This window comes from Seriola lalandi, unplaced genomic scaffold (assembly GCF_002814215.2).
Source record: "Seriola lalandi dorsalis isolate HSWRI2012SDOR001 ecotype SW California unplaced genomic scaffold, Sedor1 jcf7180002054472, whole genome shotgun sequence".
In the NCBI taxonomy this organism is placed as follows: Eukaryota; Metazoa; Chordata; class Actinopteri; order Carangiformes; family Carangidae; genus Seriola; species Seriola lalandi.
Window position 1 is genome coordinate 55,250 of NW_019525025.1, and position 19,125 is coordinate 74,374.

Genomic DNA, 19,125 nt, shown 5'->3' on the forward strand with positions numbered 1-19,125 from the left:
CCCCCCCCCTCTTTCCTATGTATGGAGACCCCCATATCACCCTCCAGAACCGTCCCTTCCCTCGGTACAGCTCGAGTCAGCAGCAGGAAACAGTCAACGGAGACGAACAAACTTTAACTGAGTCTCTGCACAGTTGAAGAAGTGGTGCAAATGGGGGGGGGTGTAGATGTCCATGTTTATTTTGATAAAACTGCTGCTTACAGCTGATTGGCTCATCGGCTTCATGTGGACCCGATCACTTCTGTTCTGTCTTTGCCAAAACTAAAAGCTGTAAAAACAGCCACAGCATCTCCACCCCCTGCTGATCAGCTGATTATCAACTGACAGATTCAGGGTCACACACGTTGATTCACGTCACACCTGAATGTCATTGAGCATATTTTCCTGGTCTTTGCTGCTTCCTAACAACCGGCACATGGTGGACAAATTAAGCACGATCATTTAAATCAATGTGTTTGATGAAAAATGTCTGGAGCACACCTGAGAATACACCTGAGAATCTGGACAAATCAGATGTTAATTCGTTTAACTGGAATTAAAATGATTTTTTCTAAGGATCAGAATCTGTCTCCTGGCGTTTGATTTCACCCTCCACAAGGTTCATTTAGTTGCTTGTTCTGGAGCTTTCTATCGTACTGTGTGGCGTGTTTTCTGTTTCAGGACAAATTGAACATTGACACACTGGATGTAAAAGAGAGAGAATCATCTAGAAAAATGTTTTTATTAGAAATCAGCTGAAGACAGAACAGGAACCTTCAGGTTAACTCTGAGCACCAGGAGGTGAACAGTCTCATCTGAACTCTTCATTCATCCAACAGAAACTGTTTCCACACAGACATGAATGAAGCTCAGGACGCTGCTGCAGAGAAGAGAGACAATCTGAGATGTTGAAACTAAATTATAACAAAATACTATGACTTTCTGCAAGAATACTTTTTCTTTTTTGTCTCTCCTTTTCTCTTGTGAAATATAAAAATTAAAATAGATTAAAAAAAAAGAAGAAGAAAAACAGGGCAAAGAATCAACATGTCAACCTTTTCTTCAGTGATGTCACAGTGTGAAGTCAGAAATACAAATCAAGTGTTTATGTCTTCTTTTTCCTCTTCCTCTTGGTTCCCTCCAGACCCACTGGGTCCTGGTTTTTTCCCCAGGGGCAGCACCTGTGTTTTCTCTTCCTCCACACCTGAAGAAAACTCCTCCCACAGTCATTACACCTGTTTGGTTTCTGGTCCTCGTGGACGTTGGTGTTACTGTCGTGGTTTGAGCGACGATGAAAGCGCCTCTCCCTGCCCTGTGTCTTGGTCTGGTTCTCTGGATCCCTCCTCCTCCTGGTGCTCCAATGAGTCTGGATGTGAAGCCTGAGACTGTCGGGGGTCTCAAATTGTTCACCACACAAACCACAGACCTGCTCCGCCTCCTGCAGGTGAGTTTTGACATGTCTGAATAAACACCTGCGAACTTTAAAAGTCCGGCTGCAGACCCTGCAGCTGAGGAGTCCTGCTGGTCTACGACTCGTCTTTGGTTTGAGTCTGTTTAAAGCAGGCCTGGGGTCAGCACATTCATTGCTGTAGTCGTCACTGTCTTCAGTCTCTGAAGACAACACCAGCTGGACATCCTGATCTGGATCTGCTGATCCTGGTTCTACCTGAGCAGTCCCGGCATCTGACAGGTCCACTTCCTCACCTGGCCTCACTACACGACTGGAATTGTAGGTGAACTCGATGATTTCAGCCTCATCCAGGTCTTGAAGCTGCTCTTCCTCCTGTTCTTTGACATGTGAGGGCCACAGGTCTGCCTGGTCCTGGTCCTGCTGCTCAGGGTGAACCTCTTCTTTACTTCCCATCAGCTGCTGAGTGAAGGCATCTGCAGGGAAACAAACATTAGAGATCATTAAGTTGGAACAGAATCCGACCCCAGACTGATCCCGAAGCTCATCATCAGCTGACGCACCTTGACTGTTGTCATCTGAGATGCTTCAGCTGTTCCACGGATATAAAAACACCTGCTATAAACATGTTGGCGCCGTGAACCGGGCGGACTCTCAAGTGTGCCCTCACCTGCCGAAGGGACCGCCATGAGAGGTTTGTGGAGCGCGCAGAGCAGCGCGTGCTGGCGAGAGATCACCTCCTGACACAGGGCCGCTTCCTGTTCGTATTTAACGATCGTTTTTTCAAAAGCCGCCAAAATCTCTTCGACCGCCAGGTTCAACCGTTGACTGACGAAGACTCGGAGCTTCTGAACCCGGGACATGTTCAAACCAACAGCGGGGACAGAGAAAATAGAACTGCAAAGACTCACGGACTGCTGCTAAAAGCTAACGATGCTAACAGAGTGTTCCGGTAACAAAAACAACAGGGGGACTTCCGCTGTCCTTCATAATAAAAGTATGAACTACACAGACGTGACCTGAAGAAAATGATAAAAAAGTTTCAAATTATTTCGGTCTGTAAATAATTACACTAACTATGTGTGATTAAAGACAGGGAAAAAAACTAATTATAAATTCTTTTTATTGAACAAAATTCACAATCACTGGACATTTTACCCTGAGCTAGAATCAAACATTTGACTGAAAACACTCTCAGTTCATTACATTTAAATTAAACAATGAAGGATCATTGTAATGACAGAAACATTTATATTCACTGTGATGTTTCTGAAGCTTCCACTTCGTTCTTCACTTCTTTTTCTTCACAGACACCTTTCTCCTGAAAAACAAAATCATACACAACAAACAACATTCAGATGTTCATGTAATGAGAGAAATGGTGCAACAAAAAATATTTTCTGGGTGGGTTAGTTTTAAGTGATGAAGTATCTACAGTCGGCGATGTTTCCTAAGCTTTCAACCACTCTGACTTCGACCTAAAGACCTATGTCTAGACTCACTTGTCATCAGTTGATTCAGTGTTTTATAGCTGTGTCACTGTGACAGGCTGTAAACGTCACAGAGCAGCTGCCAATCAGGAGAGAGGGTTTATAACTAAAGGAGCAGGTTGAGCACTTTATTTCTCTGACTGTGTTTACATTAAATGTTTTCATGTGACAAATGATGAATCTGAATCTGACAGGTGAGACATCAGACTCATGCAGCTGTTAGAGAAATAAAAGTACATAAGTATTATCAGTTAAGTATCAAAAGTAAAGATGTCCATGTAGTTTGTCAATGTGCAGCCACTTAATTTTATGTGTACTGTATTTTATTTGACCATGTACTTTACACACTGGTCAGTTTAATAGTAAAACACTGCATCATAGATGAGTGAGTGAACATTGAGTCTAGAATATTTCAGGCAGAAGAAAGTTAAGTTTTGTTGTGTAAAAGTGTCTGATATTTCTGTTTGTGGATCACTGAAGGAGGAAAGACGGAAACAGAAAAGGAGACAAGGAATAGAAACACACCCGGTTTGCCTCGTCCTCCCTCTCCCTCCTCTTCCTCAGCTCCGTCTCCACCACGCTGTAGAAGTCGTTCTCAGCTCTGACGATCAGCTGATCTGGACTCTCTTCCCCTTCCTCTCGACCTCCCTCCTCCTCTCTGCTCTGCTCCGATCGACTCCTCTCCTTCAGACGAATCTCTCTCTGTCGAGCCTCCAGGATCTTCTCTCGCTTCGTCTCACGCTCAAACATCTGGAAACAAACAGATACAGACACACCAGAGGTCTGAGCTCAGTTCATCTTCAGTCTCATAGTCTTCTTCTCCTGGTCCAGGTTTTCCCTCTACACCCACTGAAGTTTATGACCACAGTGACTTAAACATCAGAACTGTTCTGATTAGTAAACATGAGCTTCCCTACCTGTAATAATTCATATAATTTACTGGCTTTAACAGACCATTTTATTGCTTCATCACTTTGCCTCTCGACAGACCACTGCCACCTGTGAGACAAGTCACATGACCAACATTTCAGTGGGAATTGATTATTGAAAATAAAGTTTGTTGTATAATCACAGTAAAATTTTGATATATCTTCAATTTGAACGTCTGGAAAACAGATGTTCAAATCAGTGATTTGAACTGTATGACAGTCACTGTGGTTTCTAACCTCTGATGAACAAGAAGCTGTATGAATATTAATGTGTAAAACGTGTTTGGAGGGACATCTGTTTCTCTAATGATAATAGCGTAATTTAAAATGTTTGAATTGTTCAAATAAATCATGGAAGAATTAAACATTTTTTCTGTAGAAAGTTTTAGTGGTTTTTGAAGAACAACTGTGTCCTGTACTGTTTATCCTGTTCTACAGTAGAAGAGAAGCCAGGATGGCCATCAGGTGTGTCCATCGGTCTTGTGACCCTGACCTTGCTGGTCGTAGCACTTCAAAACAGTGATGTTACGTGAGATGTCGAGGCTTTGAAGTGTGTGTCGAGTACAGCTGCACTTTTCCAGAAAAGCACAAACCGATGCCTGTATCATTTTAGATGTATGACGTAACTGATGACATGTGAAGCCTCGCTTCTCGTCTGTACCACGTGACTGCTTTTGTCAGTGGTTCGAATTATGGAGCAGCCGCAACATAAAACCTCTGAGAGAAATTATATTTGATAGTTTTAGGTTAATAACACTGATGAACACTGACTGGTTGTATTTGCTATGGATCCACCAAGGATCCATCAGCCTGTGTCTTAACTTGGCTGTTGTAAACCTACAGTCTACACCTGTATCTGCAGGTGTCTCAGTGTGTCTTACAGCAGCCAGCAGACTTTTCTCATTCTTCTGGAGGGTCGACAGTCCGGAGCAAATTTCCAGCAGCGTGGCTCCGCCCTGCTGAGAGCCGCATGCCACCAAACGCCCGTTATCCTGAACACGAAGGCTGTACAGAGCCTCATCACACACCTGAGGACGAGCACAGACAACAAGGACAGATATTAACAACAGCAATAACATCAGACAACAACATTTGTTTTATACAGAGGAGACCAGAGCACCTTGAGACTGAGCGTGGGGTCATTCTGTTTGAACAGGATGTCCCAGACGTCCAACACGCCATCCATCTTTACAGTGAAGAAGACAGAGGGTCTGACTGGACTCCAGCAGGCGTCCATCAGATATGACATCTGATATCTGAAGAAACAAAACACAGGGCTTAAAATCTAGTCTGAGTTTGAGCCTAACTGAGCAGGATGTTGTCAGAGAGTTGAGGGTGTGATTCTGACTTGGTCCACATGATGGACGATTCCTTGATGTCCTCAGACCAGATGCGGGCAGTCCAGTCCCCCACAGTGAGGAAGTTTTTGGGGAAGAAGGGGTTCCTCTGCAGGGCGTAGACGGGCCCGTGGTGACCGTCGTATGTACAAACAATCTTCTCGGCTGGAGTCTTTGCCTTCCTGTTACAGGAGACAACCACGCCCTGCTCCGTCCCCACCATGAATTTCGTCGGCTGCAGAGACATCAAGGACAGAGACACACTGACTGAGAGTCAGAGGGGGTTCAACTCTGTTAAGGTTAGTGCAGCGCCACTAGGGTTTTGGGAGTAAATACTGCACTAATGGGTAGCACAAAACCTTATTTTTTTGTTGTAATGTGAATACACCTTTATCGTGACGGAGCAGTTTGAATATCCCTGTGACCCTGGGAGCTGGGTTACTTCATGGTAGCATCCAAACTGGTCCCTGGTAAGAGGCCACCCTAATGGCAGCTCAAAATATGTCCATGAATCATGAATTTCGACTAGGCACACCGGGGCCACTTCTGGTGACTGGACCTGGTCAGGTTCTACCAGGTACTACCTCAGCTCTACGCACAGAACAGATATTGGAAAGAAACTCCTCGATAGGAGCTGGACTCTGTTTCTAGAGCTGCCAGGGAGAAAGGCACATTGCTGGTACTCAGGAGTCCCTGTGTGAGTGCTGCTGCTAGGACCATTGTTTGGACTGATGAAAAAGCCACAGTTCAACTTTAGTCTGGGACAGACCGGAATCACACAGTTATTAAATAGTGGCATTAAAACCTGTTGTTTCTTGAGCTCCCTACTGGGCAGAAGGACAAACATAAACTCACCATGGTGGCCTCAAACTCCAGAGAGATGGCTCCTAAAGCTCGATCCAGGTTCCCCTCCCTGCCCAGGTCCAGAACCAGACGCTCTGTGGGCTCGCTCAACTTGCGAACATCCCACCACAGAACCTGGTGGACAGAGAGAGGAGATTCTTTTTTCTTTTTTTTAAACAATGCATAAGTGAGAGTCACGAGTAAGATAAGGTCCCTGGTCTGGTTAGTCCGCCTCAGCTTGATATAATAATCCAAACAATCATCAGTTTACTTGTCCATCGGTGGAGGCAGAGAATGCATCTGTCCCGGTCTTGGACTGCAGCCAGATGATCTTGTAGACTGGGTCTCTGTGACTCTGCTCCACAGAGGAAAACTCCACCGGCTGGCTGCCTCTCCGGGTGTCCCAGTATGCTAAAACAAACACACCGTTTAGAAACCATGTCACAGACAAAATGTCCCCTGTCATTCAGTCTGGACCTGAACCCACCAATCTGCCCGTTGTAGCTGCCTCCCACCAGAGTGTGTGAGTCTTTGGGATTATAGTCCAGACAGACGAGCGGCGACGCCGGCTTCAGAGTCATCTCTGGTCTGTTCGGATTCTCTGAAACATAAAACATCTATCTGTGAGCAGATCGGACTCTGTGGTGGTTTTAAATCCAGTTGCTGGCTGTCTGTCTGTCTGTCTGTCTGACCCACCAACGTCCCAGATGTAGGAGTCCAGGCTCATGTCTTTGGAGGTTTTCTGGAACTCGAGGCAGGAGTAGGCGGCTGCCAGCTTCCTGCCGCTGTCAGGATGCCAAGACAGACCGGTGACGGTACGTTTCACTTCGTTAGGATCTCTGCAGACACATAGGAGAGGAGATACAACTAACAATCAATCCCAGTGATCAATCCGTCAGCACCTGTGATCAGTTTGTTGTCAGCTGTACCTGAAGACATTGATGGTCTTGGCAGATGGCGGCTCCAGACTTTCCTCGACCTCCTCCTCGTCCTCAAAGTACACCTGGTAGATGTCCACGGCGTTGTTCTGTCTGTTGCAGTGCTCCATGACCTGGATCACATGATGACATCACATAGTGACAACACAGTGCAGCTAGGGGTGTGGCCACAGCCGCCCCTGTTTAGCTGACAGCCAGAAGTTTACGCCACATAAAACTAAAACTCAAAGCAAACTACTGATGAAACAATCCAAACTGGATTTCATCAGGAGTAAACCGCCTTAACTGCCCCAAATCAGGGGCAAGGAAAACTGATGTGGGCTGAGTTAAACTGGGTTGATGTGGACTGATGTGGATCTTACGCTGCCCAGATGCAAGGTGCTGTTGATGTAGCTCTCGTCTTTCTCCACCTTCTTCCTGAAGCGGATGGTTTGTTCCATCTCCTGGGGGTTGACGTCTTTAGGCCAACCCCCCTCCACGTGGTTTATCCCACAGCTGTCCGACTCGAATCGCTCCGTGTTCACCTGGAGACGCAAACGTGAATGATATGACTACAAAACTAAAAAACATTAATTGTTATTGGTAAATTAGTCAAACATCTGATTTCTCATCTTTCCTTCACTGATTTCAGGCTTGTTTTTAAAGGAGCAGTTCACTCTATTTTTGACCTCATGTGGTAAATCACTGGTTCACCTGTACAATCTGTTATAGTCCAAAACAACAGCTCTGATGTTATCATCTGTCCTTAAGAAGCTCAGTCAGAAATATGTAAATTCAGTTCTGAGTTTCTACTAAGCTCAGAGTTAAAGGTGTTTATAATATTTATAGTTGGTGTCAGAATATTAGGAACACCTCTGAATCTAAGGCAGTCCAGTATAACACCATCACTAACTGAGCTCACTGAAAAAAATACAACTGAACATTAGAGCTTTCATTAGAGTTGACAGTGTGGTGTACTGGACTGTACAGGTGTACAGGTAGAGATGAGTGTATGTAGTCATGGACAGTTTATGATTGAAGTGTTTCAGTAAGCATTGATTAAAAAATCTGAGGTTCACTACACATCAGTTAAATTTGATTGATTGATTGATTGATTGATTGATTGATTGATTGATTGATTGATTTAAGTTTATTGGACAGCATGTATACAAACATGTCAGTTCACATGTTTGTAAACTGCTTTGTATTTGTGCATCATTGTAAATATGCAGTAGTCTGGGTGTTTTTACATGCGAGACCTGGAAATATTCAAAGACTGGTGGAGGTTACCTGGAACACACCAGTTTTCATTGAAACATGGCACTGACATGTACGTTCAGTCTGAACGCACATGTCAGTGTTGATGTGTCAGTGTGAGAAACTGGTGTAGTTGTAAAATGTTGACCCTGGTCCACGTCAACGTGAACCAGTTCTGTGAGGTCAACCTGCAGTGAATGAAAACCTGATAATGACCTGGACTAATTCTACACTGACTTCAGAGCATTTAACCCTTTACAGTCAGCTGAAGTTGTTCAGTTAAAATACACTCTGACGTCATACAGATTTTAGTCATGTACAATACATGTGCTAATGTGGTTGTAATTGAAGTATGATTTAAGGCTAGTGCAGCTGTAGATGACATTGAACACGAAGTTCATGACCTAGTATCAACTAAATCCCACCTGGTGTTCGGACATGTCTAGGCAGGCCTGCAACGCCTGGTCTCTGGGGGTTTTCTCGATGAACTGCAGACCCAGACTCGGGTCCGGGAGGACGTCCACCAGCAGCTCAGCAGGCCGGTCAGAGAATATAGCCTGGCGGCCAAACTCTTCGCGGAGCTTCGTGTAAACGTGGACAATCTCCATCCCGCCGTTGTGACCTGTGAACCGGCCGTTACCGTCAGTCTCAAACTTCTCTTTGATTCGCACAAGACTCAGTTGGCTCCGTCCTTGCAACAGAGGGGGATAGTTTAGCGTATCCTAGCAACAGTGGACTTTTTCATGAATAACTTTATTAAACAACAACCACGTGAACAGTGACAAAGGCTATTCACAAAATTAAAAGTTTGATGAACGTTAACGACTTGTTGTCTCGGTGTTTACCGTCACATAGTTCTTTCAAAATGATGTTACTTGTTGTTAACATTAGCTAGCTTGCTAATTTTAGCATGTTCCTAATAACCAATGATGCTTTCTTATTTTTTGTTTTATTCATGTTTTCTTGAGAATGTGACTCAAATGTCAGTTGAAGATTTGGTAATAAATAAATAAACAAAATAAAGAATATTCTGACACTTCACACGGGGTTCACAGCCGTCTCAGATAATTCTCTGAGCTTTGTCTATGATTTTAAAGCACTGAATCAAAATCAAGTTCAAAATAAAAACTGAGATCAGAAATAAGAAGTTTGTGTCTTTTTTTTTTTTACTAACATCAACAGTGATGTAGATTAAAAAAATGTAGATATAGGACAATAAAAATCATCTGAAAACATCCGTCTGAGGAACAAGTTGTTTTATTTTATATTCAATACATACAACACGTGGAAAAATACAACTAATGACATCAGGGACATAAGAGCAAAAACACATAGCAAACTAAAATAATTATAGGCATTTGGCAATTTTTATCTATTTATTTTTACTTTATTGTAAGAAAAACAACATAGCAACTGAACAAGAAAAATATACCACAAGCACAAAAGAAAAATGTTCCAAAGTATCCAAATGTTAACCGACTAAATACATATGATTACACACACACTCACACACACGCACACACACACGCGCGCACACACACACACACACACACACACTCACACCCACCTGTCACTAATCTTTACATGAGGTTTTACTTAGTTTATATAGAACTATTTTGGTTTTACTTAGTTAATTCAAAATGAAAAAACAAACTGTTTCTCAGAATAACAACGTTGTCACTCATCAGAGTAACTCAGTACAGTTACTGTACCTGAATAAAAACTGTAGGTGCTTGTAGTTTTCTACTGTACTTCTCAGTCAGTGATGTGATGTTCCTCCACTTCTACCAGTCAGCCTCAGTCAAACGTCTGTGTTTACGTCTTCCTCCTCCAGTCCAGCAGAGCTCGCTGTTCGCTGTCGTCGCTTCGCTCTCCTCTGAGCGAACTGTCGTCGACGCGGAACTCGGTGTCTCTGTTTACCTCCCCGCTGCCTCTCTTTGTTCGCTGGAAGCTCAAGTTGCGCAGAAAAGGGGTAAAATGTGCGCTGTGCAGCTGCTGCGGGTGTCGGTCCATGAGCGGATGAGCGCTGCCGCTGAAGACTTTCTCCTACAGGTGGAGAAAAGAGAAGAACCGGCTGAAGTCCCGGCGCTGAGAGCGCTGCTCACCGAGCGGCTAACGGCGGCGGCGGAGGAGATCGTCGGTCTGTTTGAGGAAACCGTGGCGGAGTACGAAGACAGAGTGGAGCGGTCGGAGCGAGAGATCTGCCGCCAGAGGAGGCTGCTCGATGCTGTGCTGAAGCCCGAAGTCAAACTGCACAGAGCAGGTCAGTGTCCCTCGCTGCACCCGGAGTAAACACCGACTCACACTTCCGTTCAGCTTCAAAATAAAAGCCCTGACCTGACATTTACCAAACCAATCTTTTAGTTTTCATCCTACAATCCTCCTCTCTCAAAACGTTTGATCAGTTATGGTGGAAAAAAGGCAGAAATTGTATCATTAAAAAAAGGGCACACACTGAGTAACAGATTGGGTTTTGATCCAGCTTTGATGTTTCAATGTCTCCATCAGGTCCAAGAACTTCTCCTGACTCAGACAGGTGCAGGTACCAGGTTGAGTCCTGCCTTCAGTTACGTGAATATAACACAACATATACATCAGAGGTGTCAGTTACTTACTGTCAAAAACTGGCTCAGAGAAATGAATTAAAATTGAGTTAATTAAATGAACAATATTGTTTGTTGTGTAAAGGAAGTAAAGCATGACTGTGACAGGCTAATGAGATGTTAGGGTGCAACATGAAAATGATGCAGTATGTTTTTAGGTTGTGATGTTGCTCAACCACAAATACAGGGCACAATTTCACACACACATACATGCCTTATTATTTTCCCCACCTGCAAAGAAGAATATCAGGGTAAGAGCCAATCACAGGCAGAGTAGGGGCAAGACTTTGCAGAATGTGGGTTTGAAAATAACACTACAAACACACACATACACACTCAGTCCTGCTTAAAGTCAGGTTTATGGGTGCGACTAATGAAAATGTTTCGTCAACCTTGACACACCAAAAGGGCCACAATCTGGAGCTGTGTCATTAGTGTGAAAAAATACGTGACATCAGTTATTCAGTGAAGTTGTCAGGTGCATCAGTGTTGATCAAGTGTTCTGTCTCCTTAGAGCTGTTGCAGTCAGTGAACCAGGGCCAGACAAACCTCCAGCCTCCAGACTCTGCAGACCTGAACCAGACTGAATCTGAACACGTCGACAGCGAGGTTTCCTGCCCGCCGACGCCTCGCTCCCCCTCCCCCACGTACAGACTGCCCGTCTCACCAAGCAGCTCGGTTGTTCACAGTGACGGAGATCCAGACAGTGACTGGACTGAAAAAAATCGGACTCTCAGATCCCCGAGGAAAAAGAAAAGAGGACGGCCACCACTCGCTGTCAGAAACAAACGGAAACGGTCAACTCCAGCTCAGAGTTTCATCTGTCATGTTTGTGGACGGGCTCTGCACGGGAAAGGCTTCCTGCTCAAACACGTCCTGCAGGTCTGTGCCAAAGACCCAGACTGCCGCTGCGGCATCTGTGGTGAGTGTTTAGACTCAGTTGATGACCTGACAGCTCACCTACAAACACACCAAGAGAAGAGTAAAACCTGTTCCTTCTGCGGGAAGATCTTCCAGTCCATCCTGGCACAGGAGCTGCATGTCCGCCTGCACACCGGAGAGAAACCATACAGCTGCGACGTCTGCGGCAAGAAGTTCAGCCAAAAGGGAAACCTAACGTCACACATGCGCATCCATACCACAGAGAAACCCTTCCAATGTAAACAGTGCAGTCGGGCCTTCTGTCACATGACGTCTTTAGAGCGACACATGCAGGAGCACAGCAGTGAGGTGGTGCACACCTGCAACGTCTGTGACCAGGAGTTCAGGAAACAACACAGCCTGAGACGACACATGACAACTCATCATAAGGATGCCACCCACAAACCAAAGAGATACCGCACCTCGGTGCCGTCCTACATCTGCAAAGTGTGCGGGGACACCTTCCACAGGAAGACCTTCTTGGTGAAACATGTGGAGACTCACCTACAGGACCCGGACTGTTGCTGTGGACTCTGCGGACATCAGAATGAGTCCGCCGCCAGCCTGGCCGCTCACCTGCGCTCCCACCGTGAGGCTAGCAACACATGCGATATCTGTGGGAAGTGCTTCCCAGCTCACGCAGCGCTGCAGATGCACATGAGGATCCACACCGGTGAGAAACCATACACCTGCCGCTTCTGCAGCAAAGCCTTCAACCAGAGTGGGAACCTGAAGACGCACCTGAAGATACACACCGGTGAGCGGGCATTCTCCTGCAGCATCTGTGGGAAGGGCTTCACCCAGAAACAGACTCTGGACACTCATGTCCGCTTCCACAACAAGGAGAGACGCTTCCTGTGTCAGGTCTGCGGGAAAGGCTTCATGCAGGACGTGGACTTGAAGAGACACTTGCTGATCCACACTGGAGAGAAACCGTACAGCTGCAGGGTCTGCGGGAAGAGCTTCCAGGCTAAAAGATCACTCAATGGACACCTCAAAGTTCACACGGCAGGGGGGGGTGAGACCGGACCAGAGCCAGATCAGGACTCAGAGCAGCAGAGGATGGACAGTTTCTACTCAGGTTTCCTCCAGCTGTAGAGGACCGGCGTTAGAGAGTGTTGACTCGAAGAGCTGGACTCAAACCAACAGTGTTGAACTTTATTCATCACTTCCAAACTGCTTCACACAGAACTTCTCCATCAATAACATTCTGGTCTGGTTCTGGTCCCAGTTCGTGCAAGAGATCAAACCACAGTACTGTTTTGGTACAGACTGAAATGTGAAGCACAGCGCTTTAGTCCTCAGTCCTTTCACTCCTTAGTGGATTATCTTATTTTCTCCAGCTTGATGCAGTTCAACACCTCCCATCTTCAAATTTAGAGATTAAAACATGCGTCCATAGCAGGGTAGTGAAGACATGTTGTCATAGGGAACAACTAAGTCACTATAAGGAGTAATTACAGTCACCAGCTTTTTGCAGTGTTATAAATATTTTGTCCAATACTCGGATAAGTGGGGACAGGTCCAGAGCATGTGTAAAAGATCAGCAGGTGAGTCCCTTCATCTGTTAGGAACAGCCTTATGGTAAGGGAACATTTTTGTTAATGTGGCATTCGTGTAATGGACTCTGGACTAGTCTGTGTCAGGCACTGATAGGGGATAAGTGGTCGTCCTTCCCACATGTTCTGAGTTGCATATGACGAAAATGGGAAGCAGAGTTCTGAAAGAACAGCGACCCAGGTCTCATTTGCCTGGTGATCAGGTCTCAGACCACCTTAGAGCTCTGTAAACCAACACCAGGATTTTAAAGGCAGCTGTTGGTTTTTATCTCTCATAGTAAGATATTTTGGTTCGGTATCAGGACTGATATCAGGATATTGACACAGGATTGTGATACCAAAATTAAAACATGAATATGTTCTTTCTTCTGTCAAAGACATGAAACCAGATTTAATAAATGTTTTTTAACAATAATTTCAGTGTGAAGCTGGAGAAAGGACGATTTAACTGTCTGATAAGATGAGTGTGAAGCTCTGAGCCTGAGCACATTTCAGTCTGGGTCCAAAAGGTCTCTGTTTTTTCAGCTTCCATCAATAGAATAAAAACTGGATCAAACGTCAGTCATTGTCTTCAAAATAAATAAAGAGTTTCTGGTTCTGACTCTGACTTTTATTCAGAGGACGATGAGAATCATCATCATCGTTTCTTTCTCTATCAGCTCAGATGGAGAAAATAGTTTCTCTTAGTTTCTGACTGATCAGCTTTTTTCTGGTTCTAAATACTACAATACCCATGATCCTTAGCTGCTGTTTTCATGGACAAGAAGCCAGTCAGAGATTATTACCGGTTACCATGTTTACTGAGTTTTACAATTCTTTTTCTTTTGTAAATCTGATTTTATAACTTTTTTTCTAATAACTGAGAAATGTTTGTTCTCACATTTTCATTTTCTTTAGACTATATGTTTATATGTTTCTATATTGAACAGTGAAACTGTCTTCTGTCAGTTTTATCCACCAAAAACCTGATCCACACCACAGGAATATAATTCTGGTAGATTAATATGAGACCCTTTTGTTTGTCATTTATTTGATTTTAATTTTATTCAAATGTTTAGTCTTTTTTATTGCAGTTATATATAGTTACGTTACTAACACTACACTGTTAGAACTAAGGATCATCACTGACTGACTGAGGTGGGAAAGGTTTTATGTTTTAGAAACAGATCATATGTTTTGTATGAAAAATTTGATTCAGTAAGTTATCTACTGGCTAAGTTATCAGATACATTTAGTAAAAATATAAATACTCAGTTCAGTTCTTTCCACCAACAGTTTGGTTTAATTAGTTAATTAGGACCAGTACTGGTATCATCAGTGTAGTACAGTATCCTCCGGTCCAGCAGGGGTCAGACTCCGCCTCTCTCCCCTCAATGTGAACCCGGAACACACCCGGGTTGTTTTCCTTCCTGATGACCGGTGGACTGGGCTCTGCGCTGGGATGGCTCTCACTCAAACACCGCCGCGCTGCGGGCTCCGGGCCCTGACGGAGTCGGTGTCGGAGCAGCTGAGGCGGCTCGGGGAGGAGGTCTTGGGGTTGATGGAGAAGCGCAGCGGCGGGACGGGATTATCAGGAGGCCGCCTGCTCCACCTGCTGCGGCGGCTCCTGACCAAGCGACTGGCGGCGGCGGCGGAGCGGATCGTGGGTCTGCTGGAGCGGGAGGTGGAGGAGTACCGGCGGCAGCTGGAGCGGCAGGGCCGGCTGCTGGAGGCGGTGCTGAGCCCGGTGGTCCGACTGAGCCGGACAGGTGAGTTAATACCAGCGCCCTGTTCTACAGACTGTCGCCATGTTGGAGCCACATCACCGCTCTGACTGTTGCTAGGTAACCAGAGGTCAGCCAATCAGAGGTCAAACAGAGATACAACCTCACCTGGAAGAGCAACACACCTCTGTGGGACTGTGAGGCCAGGACTTCAACCTGTGGAGGGTCCTCAGAAAACCTGGAGTTAAAATTTGTATTCATCTGTAACTTTGATGTTTTCCATCATAAATAAAGTTTTACTGTTCAATAAATAATCAGACAAACCGTCTCTAAATCCACACCAGAACCTGGTCCAGCTCTAAGTATCATGTGAGACACTTTCTCAGGTAAAAACTTTTAAACATGATGTTTACTGAAGTCAGTTTAACTGATGCTAGTGAAGCTTCAATAACTGGACTCCTGTGTTAAACCAGTGTGAAAGTGAGAGCCGTGTCTCTGTCCTTTATTCTGCACTTGTTGGAAACTAATTCACCTTCAACCTGCAGATAAAACATTATTCTTCTGAAGTCTGTTATTATGAAATACTGTCGTCCTTTCTCAGTGTGGGGCCAGTCAGATGGTTCTCCACTTACACTCAGGGTAACCACCACAGATACCTGGGTTTAAATGTGGTTTTAAAGGTGCTGCATCCCTGTCAGTCACAACATCTGTTAATGTGTTAACGCTAAATGTCTGCTGATCAATAATCGGATATCTTGATTGGTGAAGTATCAAAGTCATGTTCGTGATGTCACTTTTCAGTGAACCTGGTGTTGAATCTAAACTCTACCTCTGAACAATATTCCTACTGGTAAAGTCTTAATAAATGTTTTTGTCTTATCAGATTTGAAGAAAATCAGATTTAAAGGAGCGTCTAATCAGCCTGATGGTGTTTAATAAAGTGAGACCCTCTCTCTCCCATCATTCCTGGTCACCTCACCCTCTCCTGACAACATCTAAAGAATCTAAACTTTTGAGGTTCAGATGTAGGAGGTTGAAACTGGATGAACTGATTCATCCTCATTTTTATTTTGTTTTCTTTTCCTTTCAGACTCTGCCTGCTCGTCCGCTCTCAGGACAACCAGCACTGATGAAATCCAGACAGCACTACCAGAGATCAAGGCCGCCCACCTCCCCACAGCCCCGCCCAGCTCCAGCTCCACCTCCTCAGATGTCTCTGCGGCCGAAAGCAACGAAAGTGGCGACGATTGGAGGGGCAGCGACAACTCCAGTAATAAAGAGACTAAGAGGACAGGGGCCAATGAAGGACGGCGGTCCAGCAGCAAGAGACAGCGGGCAGCATCATCGGACTGGCCAGCGACTCACCACTGTGTTGTCTGTAGAAAAACTTTCCGTCACAAAGGGAATCTGGTGAAACACGTGGAGACCCATGCAGACAACCCTGAACGTCTCTGTGGAGTATGTGGAGAACGTTTGGAGTCCTCAAACGGTTTGTTGGACCATCTCAGATCTCACAGAGAAACGGTCAGTGGCGGTGGGAAGTGTCACATCTGTGGCAAAACGTTTCAGAACATGGAGACACACATGAGGAGTCACACAGGAGTCAGACCGTTCAGCTGCGACATCTGCAGCAAGAGCTTCCCCCGACCCGGAGCGCTGAGGAGGCACAAGAAGATCCACAGCAGGAGGACCTCCAACATCTGCCCGGTCTGTGGACTGACCTTCACCCAAAGCCACGTGCTCCAGGAGCACCTGAAGACCCACGAAGAGGACGATGGAGACCAGAGTGAGGACATTGAGGGCGAGGACGGTCAGATGGAGAAGCTGAAATCAAAGAGAGACAAAGGGCAAACCTCAGGACTAATGTCGCCTCAATCGGCCTCACTCTGCTGCAGAGTCTGTGGTGATTCCTTCCACAGTCGAGGCTTCTTGAGGAAACACGCAGAGACGCACTGCAGGGAGTCTCAGGGCGTCTGTGGCGTCTGTGGACAGCAGGTGGACTCACCTGACAGTCTGCTAACCCACCTGCAGTCTCACAGAGAGACCAGTGGGACCTGCAGCATCTGCGGGAAAAGTTTCCAGAACATGGAGACGCACATGCGAAGCCACACGGGGATCAAACCGTACCGCTGTGGCGTCTGCAACAAACGCTTCCCTCGACCTGGAGCACTGAGGCGCCACAAGAAGATCCACAGCGGGGAGCGACCATACACCTGCCAGCACTGTGGGAAGACCTTCATCGAGAGCAGCACCTTAAAGACTCACAGCAGGAGTCACTCATGGGAGATCCACAGTGACGAAGACCCCGGACCTCAGGCGGACTCTCAGAACCTTAAGTCTGAAACCGAGGAAAGTCCAAATGTCCAAGAGAACACTACGACATTGACTCAGACCTCTCACTGCTGTAAAGTCTGCAGTGAATCTTTTCAGAGTAAAGGCAGTTTGAGGAAACACGCAAAGAGTCATTCAGCAGAGTCTGTCTGTGGCGTCTGTGGTGAAAGTTTGCCGCCATCAGAGACCCTGGCAGACCACCTGCAGACTCACAGAGACGCTGGTAAAATCTGTCACATCTGCGGTAAAACTTACCAGAACATCGAGACTCACATGCGGAGTCACACCGGTGTCAAACCATACCACTGCAGCGTCTGTGCTAAATCCTTCCCGAGGCCCGGTGCTCTGCGGCGCCACAAGAGGATACACAGTGGAGAGAGACCTTACATCTGCGAGTTCTGCGGGAAGACGTTTATCGATAACGGCGCTCTGACGACGCACATCAGGAACCACACTGGGGATAAACCAGCGCATCGTGTCTCCTGCGAGACCTGCGGGAAGAGCCTGGCATCGGTCCACGTCCTGGAGGTCCACAAGAGGATCCACACAGGTGAGAAGCCATTTCAGTGCCGCATCTGTGGCAAAGACTTCAGGCAGGTGGGAGGGCTGAACGCCCATATGCTGACCCACACCGGGGAGAAGCCATTCAGCTGCAGCCTCTGCAACAAGAGCTTCAGCACCAAAGGATACTTGGAGACCCACATCCGGTTCCACAAGAAGGAGCGAGCGTTCAGCTGCCACCTGTGCTGGAAGGCCTTTGTCACCAAGAATGACCTGAAGAAACACCTGCTGACCCACACTGGAGAGAAACCCTACAGCTGCAGGGTCTGCGGGAAGAGCTACCAGGAGAAACGCTCCAGAGACGTCCACATGAAGGTCCACCTGGACGTCCATATCAGCAAAGAGCCAATCAGGAGGGAGGACGGTCTGCAGCCAGAGTTCATGCAACTGTAGATTTCATACAGACCAGTGTTTCTACTGGTTTTACAAACTGGTGAACTGACAGTCCAGCAGCTGGTTTGTTGAACTGTCGAACTGATGAACAGAAATCTGCTGCGGTGATCCTTCAGTCATCAGCAGCGACAGAAATCTGTTTCAAAACACGATCCAGAATCGCAACACAAATCTTTTTTTAACCTTTTAAAGAATATCCTATTTATTTTTTAATTTTTCAATTTCATATAATTTAAAATGTTCTCTGTTGCAGCAGCGACATTACTGATTCAGAAACGTGCTTCACGCTTCAAAAAACTTGTCTATTTCTTTTTTAAATAAAAATTTGTTTTGACTCTAAACAAAACCAACAAGTCTGAAATCAGTGATGTGGTTGATTTTAGTTCAATAACATGAAGTGGGTGAAGGTCATAGTATGACTGGAATAAATAAACTGATGTTCATGGTTCAAAGTCAAACACTGAATGAGTTGTGGTCCTTGAAATGCTCCAGGTTTTTTTTTTTTAATTAGTTAATGAGGTCTTTAACCTATTCCAGAGATCCTTGAATGAGTTCTTTGCATTAGTGAATTACTTCCTGGGTTCCTTGAAATGTTCTTAGGGGCCATGAATAAGTTCAATGACTCAAGGAACTAATTCTAGTGGATCTTGAAATGTTTCAGGGAGAGGGTACCTAGATATTCTAGGGAATCCTTGAAGTGTCCTGAGGGTCCTTAAATGTTAACAAGACTGCAGAATTCATTCCTAAGGTCCTTGAATAACTTCCAGTGGTCTTTCAATGAGTTCCTGAAGTCCTTAAAATATTCCAGGGAACTTGAATGAGTTCCTGTGATCACTGAATACGTTTCTGTGATTGTTGAAATGGTCATGGAGGACCTTGAATAAGTTCCTTGGA

The 19,125-nt window shown here is 45.5% G+C and overlaps 4 protein-coding genes and 1 long non-coding RNA gene across 6 annotated transcripts; 3 read left to right on the top strand and 2 right to left on the bottom strand.

Annotated features, from left to right (window-relative positions):
* Window positions 1-688: 688 nt before the first annotated feature.
* Window positions 689-2,363, bottom strand: LOC111659074 (uncharacterized). 2 transcript variants are annotated; one of them, XM_023411887.2, is made up of 2 exons: window positions 2,058-2,363; window positions 689-1,863 (listed from the first exon to the last, which is right to left on the bottom strand). In XM_023411887.2, exons 1-2 carry the CDS (start codon window positions 2,248-2,250, stop codon window positions 1,085-1,087), a joined length of 972 nt encoding a protein of 323 aa, XP_023267655.1. In that variant the 5' UTR covers window positions 2,251-2,363; the 3' UTR covers window positions 689-1,084. The 2 variants fall into 2 exon arrangements, 1 of the variants encoding a protein (XP_023267655.1); XR_015437599.1 differs by having other exon boundaries at window positions 1,766-1,863; window positions 1,951-2,088.
* Window positions 2,251-4,171, top strand: LOC147818802 (uncharacterized). The gene is made up of 2 exons (XR_015437600.1): window positions 2,251-2,384; window positions 3,358-4,171. It is a non-coding gene; the product is annotated as an uncharacterized LOC147818802 (long non-coding RNA).
* dnai2b (dynein, axonemal, intermediate chain 2b) lies at window positions 2,457-10,011 on the bottom strand. Its single transcript, XM_023411882.2, has 13 exons — window positions 9,873-10,011; window positions 8,586-8,851; window positions 7,287-7,448; window positions 6,916-7,037; window positions 6,683-6,825; window positions 6,474-6,587; window positions 6,258-6,397; window positions 5,999-6,121; window positions 5,155-5,378; window positions 4,927-5,062; window positions 4,688-4,834; window positions 3,403-3,627; window positions 2,457-2,708 (listed from the first exon to the last, which is right to left on the bottom strand). The coding sequence occupies exons 2-13, from the start codon at window positions 8,766-8,768 to the stop codon at window positions 2,643-2,645; spliced, it is 1,785 nt and encodes a 594-aa protein (XP_023267650.1). The 5' UTR covers window positions 8,769-8,851; window positions 9,873-10,011; the 3' UTR covers window positions 2,457-2,642.
* A 126-nt stretch (window positions 10,012-10,137) lies between these two features.
* On the top strand, window positions 10,138-13,844 carry LOC111659066 (uncharacterized). Its single transcript, XM_023411880.2, has 2 exons — window positions 10,138-10,423; window positions 11,278-13,844. The coding sequence occupies exons 1-2, from the start codon at window positions 10,138-10,140 to the stop codon at window positions 12,780-12,782; spliced, it is 1,791 nt and encodes a 596-aa protein (XP_023267648.2). The 3' UTR covers window positions 12,783-13,844.
* Window positions 13,845-14,465: 621 nt separating this feature from the next.
* LOC147818803 (uncharacterized) lies at window positions 14,466-18,689 on the top strand. The gene is made up of 2 exons (XM_087175501.1): window positions 14,466-14,991; window positions 16,037-18,689. The coding sequence occupies exons 1-2, from the start codon at window positions 14,685-14,687 to the stop codon at window positions 18,229-18,231; spliced, it is 2,502 nt and encodes an 833-aa protein (XP_087031627.1). The 5' UTR covers window positions 14,466-14,684; the 3' UTR covers window positions 18,232-18,689.
* The last annotated feature ends 436 nt before the right edge of the window (window positions 18,690-19,125 follow it).